General features: G+C 38.8%; 1 protein-coding gene across 1 annotated transcript in view; it reads right to left on the bottom strand.

Annotated features, from left to right (window-relative positions):
* snx29 (sorting nexin 29) overlaps nucleotides 1–19,571 on the bottom strand; it is a 581,542-nt gene that overhangs the window by 499,881 nt on the left and 62,090 nt on the right. Inside the window, exons 6-8 of the mRNA XM_063059095.1 lie at nucleotides 18,341–18,411; nucleotides 14,472–14,711; nucleotides 9,887–10,286 (exon numbers count right to left, since the gene is read on the bottom strand). Coding sequence (XP_062915165.1) covers nucleotides 9,887–10,286; nucleotides 14,472–14,711; nucleotides 18,341–18,411 — 711 coding nt within the window. The remainder of the gene's footprint in view (nucleotides 1–9,886; nucleotides 10,287–14,471; nucleotides 14,712–18,340; nucleotides 18,412–19,571) is intronic.

Below are 19,571 nucleotides of genomic sequence, written 5' to 3'. Positions count from 1 at the left end.
TGGAATAACATTTGCAATTTTCCAGTCCTCTGGCACCATGCCAGAGTCCAATGATTTTTGAAAGATCGTTTCTAATGTTACTACAATCTCCAACACTGCCCCTTTCAGAACCCTAGGGCGCAGTTCCTCTGGTCCAGGTGACTTATGTACCTTTAGGTCTTTCAGCTTTTTGAGCACCTTCTCCCTCATAATAGTAACTGCACCCACTTCTTTTCCTTCACACACTGCAGCATCAGCCATACTGCTAGTGTCTTCCACAGTGAAGACTGATGCAAAATACTCATTTAGTTCTTCAGCTGTCTCCTAACTCATTTTCTAGTGGTCCTCTTTCCACTCTCATTTCTCTTTTATTTTTAACATACTTAAAACTTTACTATCCACTTTGATATTATTTGCTAGTTTGCTTTCATATTTCATCTTTTCCCTTCTAATGATTTTTTTTAATGGGAACATGAGAGAATGAGAGGTGACCTTGCAGCAGTGTTTAAAATTATCAGACACATAGATAAAGTATGTGGTAACAAACTTTTCACTAGGATAGAGAAGTCCAAAAATTGTGGGCATATAGGGTGAGAGAGGAAAAGATTTAGAAGGGACCTGAGCGTGGTGAGAATATGGAAGTGGTTGAGGTAGGTACAATAATATAATTTAAGAAGCACTTGGATATATACGTGAAGGGGAGGAGGGGCCCAGAGAGAGATATGAGAAGAACACAGGAAATTGGAACAAGCTGGGAGGACAGCATGTTGGTATGGATTCATTGGGCCAAATGGCCTGTACTTGTGTTGTATTCCTCTATGACTCTACTTACAGAATATGATGTTTATGCATTTCAATTAAATAATTTTTCCCTGAAAATAATATTATTAAAGACAGCACATCAATAGATTCATGGGACGCTAGCATTCCATGCCACATTCTTGGTGGAGGATGGATGTGCATTCAAGCAATTGCATCTCTTTGTGCAATTGGATCTTCGATTTCCTATTTGCAGAGCCATGTCAGTTCAGATTGGCAACAACATCTCCTCCACGATCTCCATCAGCACAGATGCATCACCTAAGCCTATGTGCTTTTCCCCAGCTAAGCACAGCACCAATGCCATATTCAAGTTTGCTGACGACACAGTCGTAGGGCAAATCAAATGTGGCAATGAATCAGCCAAGAAGGAGATTGAAAATCTGGCCAAGTGGTGTCATAACAACAACCTCTTATTCTATGTCAGAAAGACCAAAGAGCTGACTATTGACTTCAAGAGAATCAGAGGTGGAGGGGGTCAGCAACTTTAAATTCCTGTGTCATTATTTCAATGGATCTGTCCTGGGCCCAGCACGCAGGTGCAATTTACAAAGAAAGCATGGCAGTGCCTCTACTTCCTAGTAGTTCACGAAAATTTGGCATGACATTTAAAACTTTGACAAACTTCTATAGATGTGTGGTGGAGAGTATATTGACTGGCTGCATCGCAGCCTGGTATGGAGATGCCAATGCCCTTGAATGGAAAACCCACAAAAAGTAGTGGATATGGCCTAGTCCATCATGGGTAAATCCCTTCCTACTGTTGAGCACATCAAAGAGAAATATTTCGCAGGAAAGAAGAATCCACCAGCCAGGCCATGTCATCTTCTCGCTGCTGCCATCAGTAAGGAAGTACAGGAGCCTCAGGACTCACACCACCAGGTTCAGGCACAGTTAGTACCCCTCAGCCATCAGATTGTTGACCCAAAGGGGATAACTTCACTAGCCCCGTCAGTGAAATATTCCCACAACCTATAGGCTCACTTTCAAGGACTCTTCATCTCATGTTCTCAATATTTACTGCCTTCTTATATTATCATTTATTTCTTTTTGGATTTGCACCGTTTGTTGTCTTTTGCATACTGGTTGAACACTTTCATTGGTGGGGTCTTTCCCTGATTGTGTTAAGGTTCTTATTCTATTATGGATTTATTGCATGTGCCCACAAGAAAATGTATCTCAGGGTTGCATATGGTGACATATGAGTACTTTGATGATAATAAATTTACTTTGAACTTTGATAACATTCTACTCACAGAATATTAAGACAAATGATTTAAAAAAAAGACACTTACTTTTAAAACATTCCCTCTCATCTTAAATCTAAGCCCACTGATATTTGACAATTCCACTCTTATAGAGTACATTGTGTTTTACAGCACTGAAACAGGCTCTTTGGCCCAACTAGTCATGCCAACCAAGATGACCCATTTAAGCTAGTTCCATTTGCCAACATTTGTGCTGTAACTTTCTAAACCTTTCCAATCCATGTACCTGTACCATTGTCCTTTAAAAATCGTTACTGTACACGCTCCAACCACTTCCTCTGACACCCCATTCAACATACTTACCAACCTTTATGAAAGAAAGTTGACTCTCAAATTCCTATTAAATCTTTCCCTTCTCACCTTAAACTTATGCCCTCGACTCCTCGATTCCCCAATCCTAGAGAAAAAAGATTAAGTGCATTTATCCAATCTACACAATCTATGCATTTCCACAGATGCAGCCTGACCTGCCGAAATCCCCCAGCATTTTTGCGCAGTTACCATTACGGGCGCAAGGCCAGTCTTCCAGACAGCAAACCAGCAGGAAGCATGTGACTCAGATGGTGTCCCTGGTTGTGACCTTACATCACGTGTCCTGCTGGCAGGGTTATTTGCAGACATTTTTAAATCTCTCCCTGTTTCAATCTAAGGTTCCCACCTGCCTTAAAAAGATCACTATCATACCTGTACCTAAGAAAAACATGGAAAAGTGCTTTAGTAACTATCACCTAGTGTCTCTGACATCCACCATGATGAAGTGCTTCGAAAGGTTGGTCATGACACACACGAACTCCAATCTCCCAGAAAACTACAATCCAGTGAAATTGGCCTACCGCCAAAACAGGTCCATGGCAGACACTATCTTCCTGGTCCTAAACTCACCTCTGGAGCAACTGTAAGGACACCTATGTTAGACTCCTGTTTACTGACTACTGGCTTTGCCTTCAATAGTATAATTCCAAGCAAACTCATCTCCAAACCCCTCAATCTGGGTCTCAATTACCTTTGCAACTGGATCCTTGACTTCCTGACCAATAGACTGCAATCAGTAAGGATAGGCAAGAACACCTCCATCACAATTATCCTGAACAGCAGTGCCCCACAAGGCTATGACTATAGCCCCATTCTGTTCCCTAAACACTCATGACTGTATGGCCAGATTCTTAACTCTATCCACAAGTTGGCACATGATATCACTATAGTTGGCCATAACTCAAGTAATGATGAATCTGAGAACAGACAGGAGATAAAGAGCCAAGTGAAATGGTGTCATGATAACAGCCTTTCCCTCAATGTGCGCAAAACAAAAGAGCTTGTCATTGACCTTGGGAAGGGGAACAATTCAAATGCTGAGTGTTAAGGCCAAGAGGCTTGAGAACTTTAAGTTCCTCAGAGTGAAAATCACCAATAGTCTGCCCTGATCCAACCAAGTTGACACTACAGCCAAGAAAACTCACCAGTGTATTTATTTCCTCAGGGGACTAAAGAAATTTGGGATGCCCCTTTAATCATCGCCAATTTTTAATCAATGCAACATAAAAACTATCCTATTCGGATGCATCATGGCTTGGTACAGCAACTGCAGAGACTGACAGACACAGCGCAGCACACAACACAGATGCATAACATCTGACCTATCTGCTGTCACCAAGACAGCAACAGGGTGGGTATAGCTTCCTCTTTCTCAATCCACTGTTACACAGGGTCACTCCCACCAGAAAGAAGATTCTAAGGTCTGAAAGCACATACCTCAGATTCAAGGACAGCCTCTGTCCTACTGTTGTAAGACTACTGAATGATTCCCTAATATGATAAGATGAACACTTGATCTCAATCTATCTCATTATGACTTTACACTGTTGGCCTGCACTGCATTTTCCTTGTAACTGTAACACTTTATCCTGCACTCCGTTATTGTTTTTACCTTCTTCTACATAAATGCACTGTTGTAATGAATTGATTTGTATGAATAGGGTGCAAAAAGAATTTTTCCACAGTACCTACATCAATACACATAGAAACATAGAAAATAGGTGCAGGAGTAGGCCATTCGGCCCTTCGAGCCTGCACCGCCATTTATTATGATCATGGCTGATCATCCAACTCAGAACCCCGCCCCAGCCTTCCCTCCATACCCCCTGACCCCTGTAGCCACAAGAGCCATATCTAACTCCCTCTTAAACATAGCCAATGAACTGGCCTCAACAGTTTGCTGTGGCAGAGAATTCCACAGATTCACCACTCTCTGTGTGAAGAAGTTTTTCCTAATCTCGGTCCTAAAAGGCTTCCCCTCTATCCTCAAACTGTGACCCCTTGTTCTGGACCTCCCCAACATCGGGAACAATCTTCCCGCATCTAGCCTGTCCAATCCCTTTAGGATCTTATACGTTTCAATCAGATCCTCCCTCAATCTTCTAAATTCCAACGAGTACAAGCCCAGTTCATCCAGTCTTTCTTCATATGAAAGACCTGCCATCCCAGGAATCAATCTGGTGAACCTTCTTTGTACTCCCTCTATGGCAAAGATGTCTTTCCTCAGATTAGGGGACCAAAACTGCACACAATACTCCAGGTGTGGTCTCACCAAGGCCTTGTACAACTGCAGTAGTACCTCCTTGCTCCTGTACTCGAATCCTCTCGCTATAAATGCCAGCATACCGTTCGTCTTTTTCACCGCCTGCTGTACCTGCATGCCTACTTTCAATGACTGGTGTATAATGACACCCAGGTCTCGTTGCACCTCCCCTTTTCCTAATCAGCCACCATTCAGATAATAATCTATTTTCCTATTTTTGCCACCAAAGTGGATAACTTCACATTTATCCACATTAAATTGCATCTGCCATGAGTTTGCCCACTCACCCAACCTATCCAAGTCACCCTGCATCCTCTTAGCATCCTCCTCACTGCTAACACTGCCACCCAGCTTCGTGTCATCCGCAAACTTGGAGATGTTGCATTTAATTCCCTCATCCAAGTCATTAATATATATTGTAAACAACTGGGGTCCCAACACTGAGCCTTGCGGTACCCCACTAGTCACCGCCTGCCATTCTGAAAAGGTCCCGTTTATTCCCACTCTTTGCTTCCTGTCTGCTAACCAATTCTCCACCCACACCAATACCTTACCCCCAATACCGTGTGCTTTAAGTTTGCACACTAATCTCCTGTGTGGGACCTTGTCAAAAGCCTTTTGAAAATCCAAATATACCACATCCACTGGTTCTCCCCTATCCACTCTACTAGTTACATCCTCAAAAAATTCTATGAGATTCGTCAGACATGATTTTCCTTTCACAAATCCATGCTGACTTTGTCCGATCATTTCACCGCTTTCCAAATGTGCTGTTATCACATCCTTGATAACTGACTCCAGCAGTTTCCCCACCACCGACGTTAGGCTAACCGGCCTATAATTTCTCTCTCCCTCCTTTTTTAAAAAGTGGGGTTACATTAGCCACCCTCCAATCCTCAGAAACTAGTCCAGAATCTAACGAGTTTTGAAAAATTATCACTAATGCATCCACTATTTCTTGGGCTACCTCCTTAAGCACTCTAGGATGCAGACCATCTGGCCCTGGGGATTTATCTGCCTTCAATCCCTTCAATTTACCTAACACCACTTCCCTACTAACATGTATTTCACTCAGTTCCTCCATCTCACTGGACCCTCTGTCCCTTACTATTTCTGGAAGATTATTTATGTCCTCCTTAGTGAAGACAGAACCAAAGTAATTATTCAATTGGTCTGCCATGTCCTTGCTCCCCATAATCAATTCACCTGTTTGTCTGCAGGGGACCTACATTTGTCTTTATCAGTCTTTTCCTTTTTACATATCTATAAAAGCTTTTACAGTCTGTTTATATGTTCTCTGCCAGTTTTCTCTCATAATCTTTTTTCCCCTTCCTAATTAAGCCCTTTGTCCTCCTCTGCTGAACTCTGAATTTCTCCCAGTCCTCAGGTGAGCCACTTTCTCTGGCTAATTTGTATGCTTCTTCTTTGGAATTGATACTATCCCTAATTTCTCTTGTCAGCCACGGGTGCACTACCTTCCTTGATTTATTCTTTTGCCAAACTGGGATGAACAATTGTTGTAGTTCATCCATGCAATCTTTAAATGCTTGCCATTGCATATCCACCGTCAATCCTTTAAGTGTCATTTGCCAGTCTATCTTAGCTAATTCACGTCTCATACCTTCAAAGTTACCCCTCTTTAAGTTCAGAACCTTTGTTTCTGAATTAACTATGTCACTCTCCATCTTAATGAAGAATTCCACCATATTATGGTCACTCTTACCCAAGGGGCCTCTCACGACAAGATCGCTAATTAACCCTTCCTCATTGCTCAAAACCCAGTCCAGAATAGCCTGCTCTCTAGTTGGTTCCTCGACATGTTGGTTCAAAAAACCATCCCGCATACATTCCAAGAAATCCTCTTCCTCAGCACCTTTACCAATTTGGTTCACCCAGTCTACATGTAGATTGAAGTCACACTTTATAACTGCTGTTTTATTGCACACATTTCTAATTTCCTGTTTAATACCATCTCCGACCTCACTACTACTGTTAGGTGGCCTGTACACAACTCCCACCAGCGTCTTCTGCCCCTTGGTGTTACGCAGCTCTACCCATATCGATTCCACATCTTCCCGGCTTATGTCCTTCCTTTCTATTGCGTTAATCTCTTTTTTAACCAGCAACGCCACCCCACCTCCCCTTCCTTCATGTCTATCCCTCCTGAATATTGAATATCCCTGAACGTTGAGCTCCCATCCCTGGTCACCCTGGAGCCATGTCTCTGTGATCCCAACTATATCATAATCATTAATAACAATCTGCACTTTCAATTCATCCACCTTATTACGAATGCTCCTTGCATTGACACATAAAGCCTTCAGGTGCTCTTTTACAACTCTCTTAGCCCTTGTACAATTATGTTGAAAAGTGGCCCTTTTTAATGCTTGCCCTGGATTTGTCGGCCTGCCACTTTTACTTTTCTCCTTTGTACTTTTTGCTTCTACGCTCACTTTACACCTCTCTGTCTCTCTGCACTGGTTCCCATCCCTCTGTTGTGAACTAACCTCCTCACGCCTAGCCTCTTTAATTTGATTCCCACCCCCCAACCATTCTAGTTTAAAGTCACCTCAGTAGCCCCCGCTAATCTCCCTGCCAGGATATTGGTCCCCCTAGGATTCAAGTACAGTAATTTACCAAAATATACACATCCAAAAGATCACTTCCCAGTTTCCTATGCTCCAAAGAATAAAATCCTAGCATCAGTCCTGCTGAAGGGTCTCAGCCTGTAATGTCAACTGTTTATTCATCTCCATAGATACAGCTTAACCTGCTGAGTTCCTCAGGCACTTTGTGTGTGTTACTCTGGATTTCAAGCTTCTGCAGAATCTCTTGTGGTTGATTAGGGCTCATCAGCATGGCTTTCTGTGTGGGAGATCATGATTTATGAACTTGACGATGTAACTAAGAAAGCCACTGAGGGCAGGGCAGTAGGCATAGTTTATATGGACTTCAGCAAGTCCTTGGTAGGCTGCTCTGGAAGGTTAAATTGCAAGAATCCAGGGGAAGATGGCTAATTGTAAACACAGCAACACACACAAAATGCTGCAGGAACTCAGTAGGTCAGGCAGCATCCATGGAAATAAATAAACAGTTGATGTTTCAAGCCAAGACCCTTCTTCAGGACCAGAAAGGAAGAGAAAGATTCCAGAATAAAAAGGTGGGGGGGGAAGGCAAGGAGGATTAGCTAATTGATAGGTGAAGCCAGGTGGGTGAGAAAGGTAAAGGGCTGGAGAGAAAGGAATCTTTAAGGAGAGAAGAGTAGACCACAGGAGAAAGGAAAGGACAGGCACTGGGGTGGAGGGGTGGGGGGAGTAATAGGCAGGTGAGAAGAGTTAAGAGGCCAGAATAGGAAATAGAAAAGAGGGAAGAGGGAAAGGAATTTATTTTACTAGAAGGGAAAATAGATATTCATGCCATCAGGATGGAAGCTAGCCAGACAGAATATAGAGTGTTGCGCCTCCACACCAAGGACAGCGTCATTGTGGCACAAGAGGAAGCCATGGACTGATAGGTCAGAACAGGAATTGCAATTAAAATGTTTGGCCACCAGGAAGTTCCACTTTTGGCAGATGGAGCAGAGGTGCTCAACGAAGCGGTCCCCCAATTTACAACAGGTTCACCAATGTAGAGGAGGCCTCATCTGGAGCACCAGATACAAGAGATTCACAGAGGAAGTGTTGGATACACATTGGTTTGATGGTAGAAAGCAGAGCATGATAGTGGAAGTTTTTTTCCCCCTCAGACTGTAGGCCTATAACTCATGGTGTGCCACAGGGATCAGTGTTCGACCAATTGTTGTTTAGTACCGATATCAATGATTAGGCTAAAATATACAAGACATGATTAATAGATTTGTAAATGACACTGAAATTGGTGGTATAGTGAATAATGAAGAAGGTTATCAAAAATTAGAGAGGGTTCTCGATCAGCTAAGTAAATGGGTCCAGGAGTGGCAAATAGAGTTTAATTCAGCTAAGTGTGAGGGTAATTTCTATCAGAAGTAATCATTTGTCAACTTGTTATTTAGAAAGATTTCAAAAATAAATACCAGTCCAAATCTATACACTGGTACCCCACTTAGCACTTCCCCACAAAGAACTGAACAACCAGTTGGGGGATGGGATCACAAAAGGAAATCAGTTAATCAAAATTGCCAACTTGACAAATACTTCTAGACTGCTTGGCCACTGACAGCCCACTATTTTAATAGTGCTAAGCCAATGAACACACAGTATGTATTGATCCCTTTTAGAGCTGATTCAATGAACATTCTTGTTCCCAAGTACTAAGTGAATATCAATGTATGACCAAAAAGATGCTGGAGACAGGGAATTGTAGACAAAATTAAATTTTTTTTTTGGAGGAATGAGGTAGCAACAAGTGTGAATGAATTACACAAGGAAGATAATGCTAAAGAATGGCAAATCTACCCAAGGCACGAAGGGTGCGAAGATCACCTGTGACCTACAAAGAATGTTGCATTTTAGATCAGAAGACCTTATGAGAAAACCACTTATGTGGCCTTGAGAAGGCAATTGAAGGTTTGAGCGCAGCACACAAAATAAAAGACCATTAGGGAAGACAGAAAAGAGAAGAGATTGAAGACAATGTCACCTGTGTCCATGGGGGTCCAGAGACCAAAGGTTTTGAACTGTTCATAAACTATTAGCTGTGGTCAAGTAGAGAATTTTGTACTAATGAACCATCAGCCATTTACCCAAACCGCTGATTGCTGCTGATTTTCCCTTGTCCACAATCTGTCCAATTTCAGGCTCTTAACAGGAATAACTTCATGTTGGAACCCAAAAATCTCACAAAACAAGCTCCACAAGTCTGATAAATTAAAATAGTCTGAGAACTAAACACCTGTATTGAAAACCTACAAACATGGACAAACCATACTGTGAAACCTAAAATATCCAAATACTAATCCATATTTGTTTTATCCATGTCAGTATTAATTGACAGTTTTAATTGACAAAAGTTTTGGGGCGGAGGGGAGAAAGAGAGAAAAAAAAACAACTTTTGTAAGTAATCTACCTCATCAACAAATTCATATAGCTGGAAAATTGCTTGACAGAGTGGACCCCCAAATCTCAAACAATATTACTGAAAACAGCAAAGGAGAAGTACATCTTTAATCAAAGGTGACTTATGAATTAACCTTTGGAAAAAAAAGCAGAATCATTGCTAATTTGGGGGGATAACTAGTAAAGAATATGCTCTAATTTTAATTACTCACTGTTCAGAAAGTCTGTCCTCCTCATTATCTTTGCTTTGATACATGCGTTCCACACCCACATCTTCATCATCGTCATCATCTTCGTCGTCAATACTTTTCATATCCAGTTTCTTGTGACCAACATCACCATTTAGACACACGTCCGCAATCTTCAGGATATTGTTGCTAAATTCTTCTCCATTACAATCTGCTTTTTTGTACACATCTGGACTAAATCTATCTAACATGACAGCTGAAGAAACTGATGAAGATTTTTCTGAATTTTCTTCAGAACTTTCTATTGTTACATCTGAATGCTTCACCTGCTCAGAGCCAAGTTCAGCCTCTTCATTGTCACCATCAAAAGAAATTATATTTGGCACCATTTTCTTTTTCTTCTTTTCTCTTCTGCTTTTTCCATCTATCAGTGGAGAAAAATGAAATTATGTCATTGTCACATTTTACTAGTGCATCTTATTAGTATGTTACTAGTATGTTAGTTTAACAAAAAGTGACATTAGTTTTTTTTATTTGAAGAAACCAAGACTTAAGAAACTAATGTAATAAATGTAAGGTACTTTGATATTACAACATCAACAAGTAACTGAAAAACCCTGCAGGCCAATAATAAGCAATGTGACATTAGACACAATGCAAACCATGCTGTCCAGATTCCATGGCTCTACTCCCACAGGTATGAAGGACTTATCTCACATTTGTGTCTATCTGCACCCCAGAGTCCAGTTACATGGTCGGTTAAGTGACAGGATCTCAGGTCATGTTGAAGGAATCTCAACTCCAAAATGACCCTGACAGCTGGTATAGCCGGGGATCTAACTCTGCCAGCTGTTAAATTGTCAGTGTTTTTTTGGTAGTTTTAAAATATCTGACATTGAAGCATGTGAAAATTATTCAAATTCAATTAGGTTATAAATTTTAAAAACTGTTTATTTCAAATTGTTAAAACACTTCCTGGAATAAGTAATTTAAAACATTAAACGAAAGCAATATTTTTTTAAAATAAGTTAGTTTAACCTCCTTTTACCTCCTACAATCAGAACTGAAATCTCTGGAGTGCTGAACTCTATGTCACGTCTGATTTGGCACGTGATGAAAGAGGTGATGTTCCAGAATTATTCTGAATAATTCCAGAAAGACTGTCTCACACCATTGGATTCAACGGAGAGTTCTGCAGTAAAGCAACTGGCAGAGTCTTCCTATAAAATTTATCACTAAGTCACACACTTCTGTACTTCACAGCATGCACTGAGATTTGGGACTCACTTCAGTTTTAACAGCTCAACGCATCGCAGTTCCAACTTAAAACACAAACAAAAATCAGCACAATCCAACCCAACATGTTTAATATATTTAAAACAAGCATTTGATTCTTACAGCTTCTGTTTCCTTTCAGAATTAGTGTACCATGCATTTCTTCCTCAAGTTCCATGATGGGCTTTTAGTTTTTCCTTATTTTTTTTCTCTTGTCCCTTAATCATTGCTGATGATCAGTCCATAGGCAGGTAATAATTTTCCTCAACCCAGATCAAATGGACTCCTATGTACCACAAACTCTCAAGGCCAATACAAGGGTTACAACGTGGATATTTTTGGTCAAAGTAAACAACAGCTCCAACAGCAGTTAGTATCTAGGTGGAAGAATATATGCCCAAAGCAGCCTTATGAAACCAACTGACACCAAGCCATATACAAGGCAAATATCATGAATGATGACTGTAAGCTTACTTTAAAAGCTAGGTTTTAAGAAAGATAGAGAGGTAGAGAACTGGACCAAAAATATATTCATTTTTAAGACTACACAGAAAATATCTCTACATTTTTCCAGCCCAAATCTCATTTATTTAAGATTCTGCCCAATTACATTTCTCCCAGAAATACATTAAACAGCTTAAGATCACCAAAACGGAAGATGCATTTCTGAAGAAAACATCATTCTTCTCTTGTTTTAAGAGTTGCATCTCATTAGAAAACTAGGTTATATGTGAATTGGAAATCTATACACATGATGCATTATTTGAAAGTGTGTTTTTCCTAGGCATACTAGATTGATGAGATCAAGAGATAAAATTTACTCTACATACTTTCAGCTCCAGAAAACTCAAAGCAAAATAAAGTTTTCTTCAAAAACAAAAGAGCATCAAATCACAAACAAAAATAGGCCCATTTTTTCTTTTTCTACAATTAAACAAGATTGTGACTGATCTTCTACTTCAGTTCCACTCTTACAATAATTCTGCATTCATTGTTTACCATACTATTTAAAAATCTCAAATTTCTGTATATACTCAGCAGCTGAGTTTCAAAGCCCTCTTCCAGAGAGAATTCCAAAGATTGATCAGCTTATGGATGAAGAGATTTCTCACCTCTGCCCAAAATGGCCCATCGCTTATTTTAAAACAACATCTCGGAGAAGCAACACTCTTTATCTACACTGTCAAGTTCAATAAGTATTTTATGATTCAATGGAATCAGCTCTCTTTCTTCTAAACTCCAGAGAGTAATGGCCCAGAAAGCCCAATCTCTCATGATGTGCCAAACACCAGTCCCAGAAATCAAAAGTAAAGAAACATAACGTAGTAGCTGCTATATGACAGTGAACCGATAAAATTCCAGAAAGATATCTTCACTCATGTACTCAAACCCTCTTCCTGCAAGAGCCAACATAGCATCACACTTTTGCCTTCCCACTTATTTGAGGTACCTGCCCTTCAACATTCACAATTTCATGTAGGTGTGACTCAGTAGTGGGACTCTTCCCACTGAAAAAACCTACCACTTATTTCGAGACTTTCTCCAAAACCTGAACAAATAATCACACTTTGAAGTTAATTTCCACGTTGATTTGCTACAGTGAAGGAGGTGGCATCTTTGGAATAACATGTTATATTTTGGACCCATTAACCTTTCTCAAATGATTTTGAAAGGTCCCATGATATACTCTGAATAGCAAAGACGTACTGCAAGCATGTTAGCCAACATTTATCCTTCACTATAAAAAACAGACCAACTAGATACTTTTTGTTTATGTGTGGGTTCATGTCATGAGTAGATGCAATGCTTCGGAATCAGATTAATTACCACTGACCTATGCCATGAAATTTGTTATTTTGCAGCAACAATACATTGCAATACAGTTGATTCTGGTTAATTGGGACAACTCTTAAAGAACAAAAACTATATCGAGAAAATAGTTAGGATTCCCTTTGTTTATTTAGGACACTATGCCACTTAATTGGGGCAGGAAACTGTTGCAGAAAAGTTTCTAACCAGCATCAGTGCACTTGTGTGGCTACACCGTGCTTGGAGCGATCAGTTTTTAAAATAGTGTCCGTTACATTTGTTTCTGTTTTAAAAAGCAGTGATTTTTGTCACTGACAGTTGGTGGGAAATAAGCAATAAGAGAACTCAGAACTGTTTTGCTCACTGCAGTTTCAAACATTCCAGCTTAGAGAGGCCTGAAACAGCCAGGTGTAAAAATGAAACAATTTCACCACTTCAACAATTTAGGAATTACAATAAAATTTGAAAGTATCTTGAATGTTACAATTAAATTGAAAATTTGGAGGATGCCATCATCTAAACAAAAGCATTGTATGAAGACAGTCCATTATCTGCACTAGGTATTTGCACTAATTTTGTTCATTTACAGCCAATCAAAAGAGGACAGCAGATGAATTCCTCTGTCGATAACTATTAGGAATATACACAGTGTTATAGTACTGTAGGAGATATTGGTAGTGTTCTAATTTGTTCTGTATTTCATTTAAATATATACATTGTTACTCAGTTAAACAGTAGTGTCTTTTTTTTAATATACCTTTTAACTACTTCCATGAAACTTCAGCTAATCGGGACAGCTAAACTGGGCCAAAGTGCACTGGTCCCAATCTGTCCAAGTCAACTACAATCCATTATACTTTACTATAAGTTGCAATAAGAAATTCATAAATAAATAAATAGTCCAAAGCGACAGCAAAATAGTGTGTAGTGTTCATAAGTTCATGGACTGTTCAGCAATCTGATGACAGAGGAAAAGAAGAGGGCATATCTCAGATGGCGAGGGTCCTTCAAGATAGATGCTCCCTTCTTGAGCTACCATCTTTTGAAGATGTCATCAATGGTGGGGAGTGTCATGCCTGGGGTTTTTATTTTTTTTTTTTGGTCTGTGCATTGGTGCCCCCATATCAAACGGTGATGCAACCAGTCAAAATACTCTCCACTGTACATCTGTAGAAATTTACTAGGCTTTGGTGACAAACCAAATGATGGTAATAGTTCAATTACTAACATTACATTAACACTACTTAACATAATTTGTTGGCTGTGAATCACAGACCTCTTGAGAATGTCTTAATCACTTTACAATTGCATCTCTTTTCTTTGCTTCTAAATCACAATTTTATTCTGCTGAATGAAAATTTGGTCAAGTAGTATTCTAAACGCTAAGAAGACTACTATGTGTACATGTACATATACATGACGGTTAAGAGGTTCTCTTCTCTCAAGTAGTAAGTAAATAAATAGGATTCAATATTAAACATGATACATGTCATAATTTATCTACTTTAATAATCATACTACTTACCTTGGCTTACAGTCTTAGACAGAACTGGCAGTCGGTCAGATTCCGGCTCAGGTCGCATGAAGCTTGGCACTGTTGAGATTTCTTTCAGAAGCGTGCTAACCCCCTGGGTGGATTCCTTTAACAGGCATGTGACATTTTGTGTTGACTCCTTCAACAAATTTGCAACTGCAGAGACAGGCTTGTTAGGTCCATTTAAATCCTGGTTGTCAATGTTGATTGCAAAGAGGATTGAGTTTAACCCTTTAAATGAAATTAATAGGTTTACAAAAATAATTTGCTTTTGAGTTTAAGTCATTCCCTTTGAAGAAAACCAGCACTTTCAGTCAAAGATCGTTATACAACTTACAGGTAAAGGCAATTATGTTTGATACATGAGAGCTTTAGTTCTTTTCATTCATTGATGGAAATTGTTTCACTACTTAAAATACCAAACATGATGTACAGAACCTCTGCCTTTTTACAATAAATTAGCTCTAACACTGGCACTGGTGGAAAACAGATTCACAGTTCAATCTAGAAATACCGCAAACGCAGGCCATCTTCTCTTGGAAAGGAAGTCTTTAAAATATAATTAACATTTTTTTCTTGAAATGCAAGTACCAGCAATAGCCAATCTAATAACATAAAACTATACCTATTTATATTCCCCTAAATAAATATCTTTTCAGTCTGAAAGAGGGTGCACATTGAAAATGCTGTCAAATTTTTGCAAAGCAAACTGTACCTTTTGAACATTATTCAAGTAGAAAAATAAGAACCTTCCTCTACACTTGTTCTGACCATGAACAGTGGGAGGCATATTCTAGATATGAGTTTTCCATGAAAGATAATCTATAGATGATACATCATTAATTGGAAGATGTTTTATTTCATATAGTCTGCATTTTAAATGACATGGGTGGCATGGTGCCATGGTGCCACAACTGGTAGAGCTGTTGCCTCAATTCCAGCAAACCCAAGTTCAACCTTGATTTCTGCTTATGTCTGTGTGGAGTTTACACATTTTCCTTGTGACCACAAGGATTTCATCTAAGTACTGTGTTTTGCTTATATGCTCCTAAGCATGAAAGTATAAGTAGGTTAATTGCCCATTGTGAATCAGCACTAGTGTGTTTGAGTGATAGAATCTGGGAGGTGAGGGAAATGTGAGGGAAGAAAAAAGGAATAAAGGGATCAGTGTCAAATTAGTATAAAGGTGGATGGCTGATAGTTGGTAGTCACTAAAGGGTCTTTTTCCTTGATGCATCTCTCTATGCCCATGAGGATAACATCCAGAAACTAAACTAGAAAATAAAAAGCAGATAATTATATAAATCATAAAAATCAAAATAAGCATGAAAATTAATTGAATTATTCAGAAAATAAACAGTAGATATTTTTCATTTATCAGACACTACTCCCTGAATTAGTAAAAATTAAAACCATGAGTGAACAAAACAAAAAATAAATAAGAAAATCAAATCTGGTATAGATTGCTCAGCCCCTCAAGTTTGCCCTATCATTTAATATGATTGTGGCTGATCTACTCTAGGCCTCCTCTCCTCTTCTGTGCCAGTTCCTCAATTCCCTGACTTTTCAAAAACATTATCAACTAGTTTACACCGCAAATTGTAAAAGATCATAAATTAGTTTACATTGTATTGTGTAGCAAAATCATCCAATCAAAACAGGAAATTTCAGTTCACAAAGGCTTCTTTAAATTTGTACTAAAATTTGTCAGCATTGGAGTCTGTTCATTCTTTGGGGTTGGTAAAGTCTCAACAGTAAAAAAAAAACACCCAACCCCAAGACAACAGAAGCATGTTTGATCAGCACCCTCCTTATGATCTTTGCCACTTGCTCATGTCAAGGTCCCCAACATAATGAATTATATATGCCACTTGTCAGAATTCTATGTAAATAGTGCGTGCTTTTAAGCTTCCAGTGACACATCCACTCTCACCAGAAGTCAGTATAGAATTGGAGCTTTCTATTTTATTCAATGCTAATACATCCCAGTGGCTTTCAAAACAATATAGTCACGTGCATTAAGCTGATTCCCCTGCTGACCTTCAAACAAGCATCTTCAAAGTAGCCAAACTTCAAATAATAATAACCAAGGTTATTAGCTTTCAGATGACAGGCCAACACATAACAGTTCTGTGCTATTCAAAAAATCTATCAATATGTTTTCTATCATTTTAACAGCTTTCCCCACTACCAAATGCAATAAATGGCTTCACTATCAACATCAAACATTGAAGGGTGTTTCTCAGAATTTGGTTCAGTGCCTGGTATTAAAGGCAACAAATCACCTTTGAGTTTAGGTTATCTTTTGACAATATCATACAATAAGTGTAAAAAACTAGTGAAATGAGGAAGTTTTAGTGATTCCTTAAAGCTACCAGAATCTAGAAGAAATTGAATGAATATAAAATTAACCTCCAAATGTGTATAATCTCTTCAGTTGATGCTGGATTAGTTTTGGTTTCCAAACATCATGACTAAGTTTGTTATTTAACAAGGAATAGGGCTCTATCAAACTATTCCACATACCGACTGACATGGAATGAAATGGAAACTGACAGTAACATTGTTGAGCACTGGAAATGAATCTCAGGGCTGTATATGATGACATAAATGCACTTTGATAATAAATTTACTTTGAACTTTTGATACATTCTCAACAGATCCTCAGGAAAAAAACTTACATTTTCAGTGCTCACCTCCCTTCATAAAAATTTTAGCTCCACCAATGAAAAATTATTAAAGCTAATTCATTGTTTCTCAACTTCACAGGAAGAATAAAGCAGAAATTAGGCTAAGGCACTTTTGCCCGAATTTAATAAAATTAAGTTCCTTACAAATACAAAATTTTAGAATCAGACCTATGAGGAATACTGTAGAGACAGTTACAACACTCCCGTCCCAATGAATTCTGTGAAAACGTTTACTTCTACATCACACATGCAATGGTCTTGGTTTTAACTAAAAATTAGGTCAAATTGCAAAACGAAAGAATAAACCCTTAAAAATAAATCCTTTAATCTCATATCTTGAAACAGAGTTCAGTTTACTCAGGTACCTCTGGCACTGGCCCACGTCCTAAGACAAGAAGTTTTATATCAACTAACAATTTTTGTGAAAGCACACTAATTTTTTCCACTTTGACACATATAAACGCCATGCTCTGCAAATGGACCTCTTATGAACTGGAGCAAATTTCTATCTAATTAACTCCGAAACTTAATCCTGGGGGCTGGCTGGTGGCGCAACGACATCGGCGCCAGACCTGGGAACAGAGGTTCCCGGGTTCGAAACTAGTTGGGTCCACTCCCAAGTACGCTTTCCATCCGTGCCAGGTTGAGTGTCGAGATCACAACTCGACCTCATAAAATAAAGGGAAAATACTGTGAAAATATCTGTGTGAGGAGTGGCTCACCACACAGTCTCTCTCTCGCTCCACACCTTGTAAAAAGCCATGAAAAAGACATCATCACCGACGCACGCAGACGCACAGACTTGCACGCACGCAAAAAATCTAATCCTGGATTCTTTTAAATAGGATTGATGAGTCATGATTATAGACTGAGAGGCAAACTGATTAATTTTCAAATATTTATAATAGGTACGATAAGAAGTGAATAAAAGCTGCATGAAGCAAATGCCCCTGTGAATAATCATTGCAATAAACCTTTATCAGTTTTTAAAAATTCATGTAAAAAAATCTGCATGAAGTGGCCTGTTAGTATTTGCAAAGAAAGACTTTTAGGGAACCTACACAAAATCAGAATATAATTATTATTCTCCTGCATATCAAGATACTAATATTTTAAGCATAACTGTGAAAAGTGAAATCTGATGTTGAAATAGTAATTCTGCAACCTCACCTGCTGCCATGGTTGGAAGCATGCTTGCACGCTCTTCATCCCTCATAAATGACCAATCTTCATAGAAGACACTAAAAAACAAATCACACAGTTGAAAACAAGAGTAATTTATATTCATCAAACATAGTCAGAGTCAATTTTAACAATAACAAACTAATCACTTTTCAAGACTATTTGAAGTATTGACTCTCATGATTACTTAGTCTTTCAGTAACAGGTGAAATATCCCCTTTAATTAATACAATATTTATGACATCACATCAATTACAAAATGGCAACTATTTTTTGAAACAGATAAAATTCTTTGTGCAGCTAAAATGATCATGCTTCATTGCCTTATTTCCATCCAATTGATATTTTAAATGTGCAAGATAGTGAATATTTTGGAAATAGATAATTAGAGGTTATCAGAATGAAAATCACATTTGTTATCACTGAAATATGTTGTAAAATTTGATGTTTTGTAGCAGCAGTACAGTGCAAGACATGAAAAATAAGTTTAAGTTACAAAAACAAATATTGTGCAAAACATGAACATTGAGATAGTGTTCACGGACTGCTCAGAAATCTGACAGCCAAGGTGTCCTTAAAATGTTGAGTGCAGGTCTTCAAGCTCCTGTATCTCCTCTTGATGCTTGAAGCACAAACAGTGCATGTCCCAGATGGTGAAGACTTCTAATGATGAATGCCACTTTCTTGAAGCAATGCATCTTGAAGATGTTCTTGATGATAGGGAGGGCTACACATATGATTTTATTGGCTGAGTCTACTCTCCTCAGCAGCCTCTTGCAAGCCATACCAGGTTGTTCTCCATTGTACACCTGTAGAAATTTGCAGGGGTCTTTATGAAACAGCAAATCTCCACAAACTCCTAATGAAGTACATCCGCTGGTGTGCCTCCATCATTACATCAATGAGTTGGGCCTAGGATAGATCTGCTTATCTAAATCCCTCATTACCAAAGTGCAATATTCAAAATACCTTACAAAAATACATCGGTTGCTGTGTTGTATTTCAGATTGTAGAAGATACTTCCAACCTGCAGTTTGATCTTTGCCTAAGAGTTATGAGCTAGAATATGATAAGAACAGTTTGGGATGGGATGAGAAACAGTAAAACAAAATCAAACCAGTTTGATCAATGCAATATAAGAGTAGGCATACCAGTTTATCTTTCAAAGGAACTTCTCTAATAGGTACAAAATAATAGATCAAAGACATCATATCCACAA

The sequence above is a fragment of the Mobula hypostoma genome, chromosome 9 (assembly GCF_963921235.1).
Source record: "Mobula hypostoma chromosome 9, sMobHyp1.1, whole genome shotgun sequence".
NCBI classification, from domain to species: domain Eukaryota; kingdom Metazoa; phylum Chordata; class Chondrichthyes; order Myliobatiformes; family Myliobatidae; genus Mobula; species Mobula hypostoma.
This window is presented reverse-complemented; position numbering and strand designations above follow the sequence as displayed.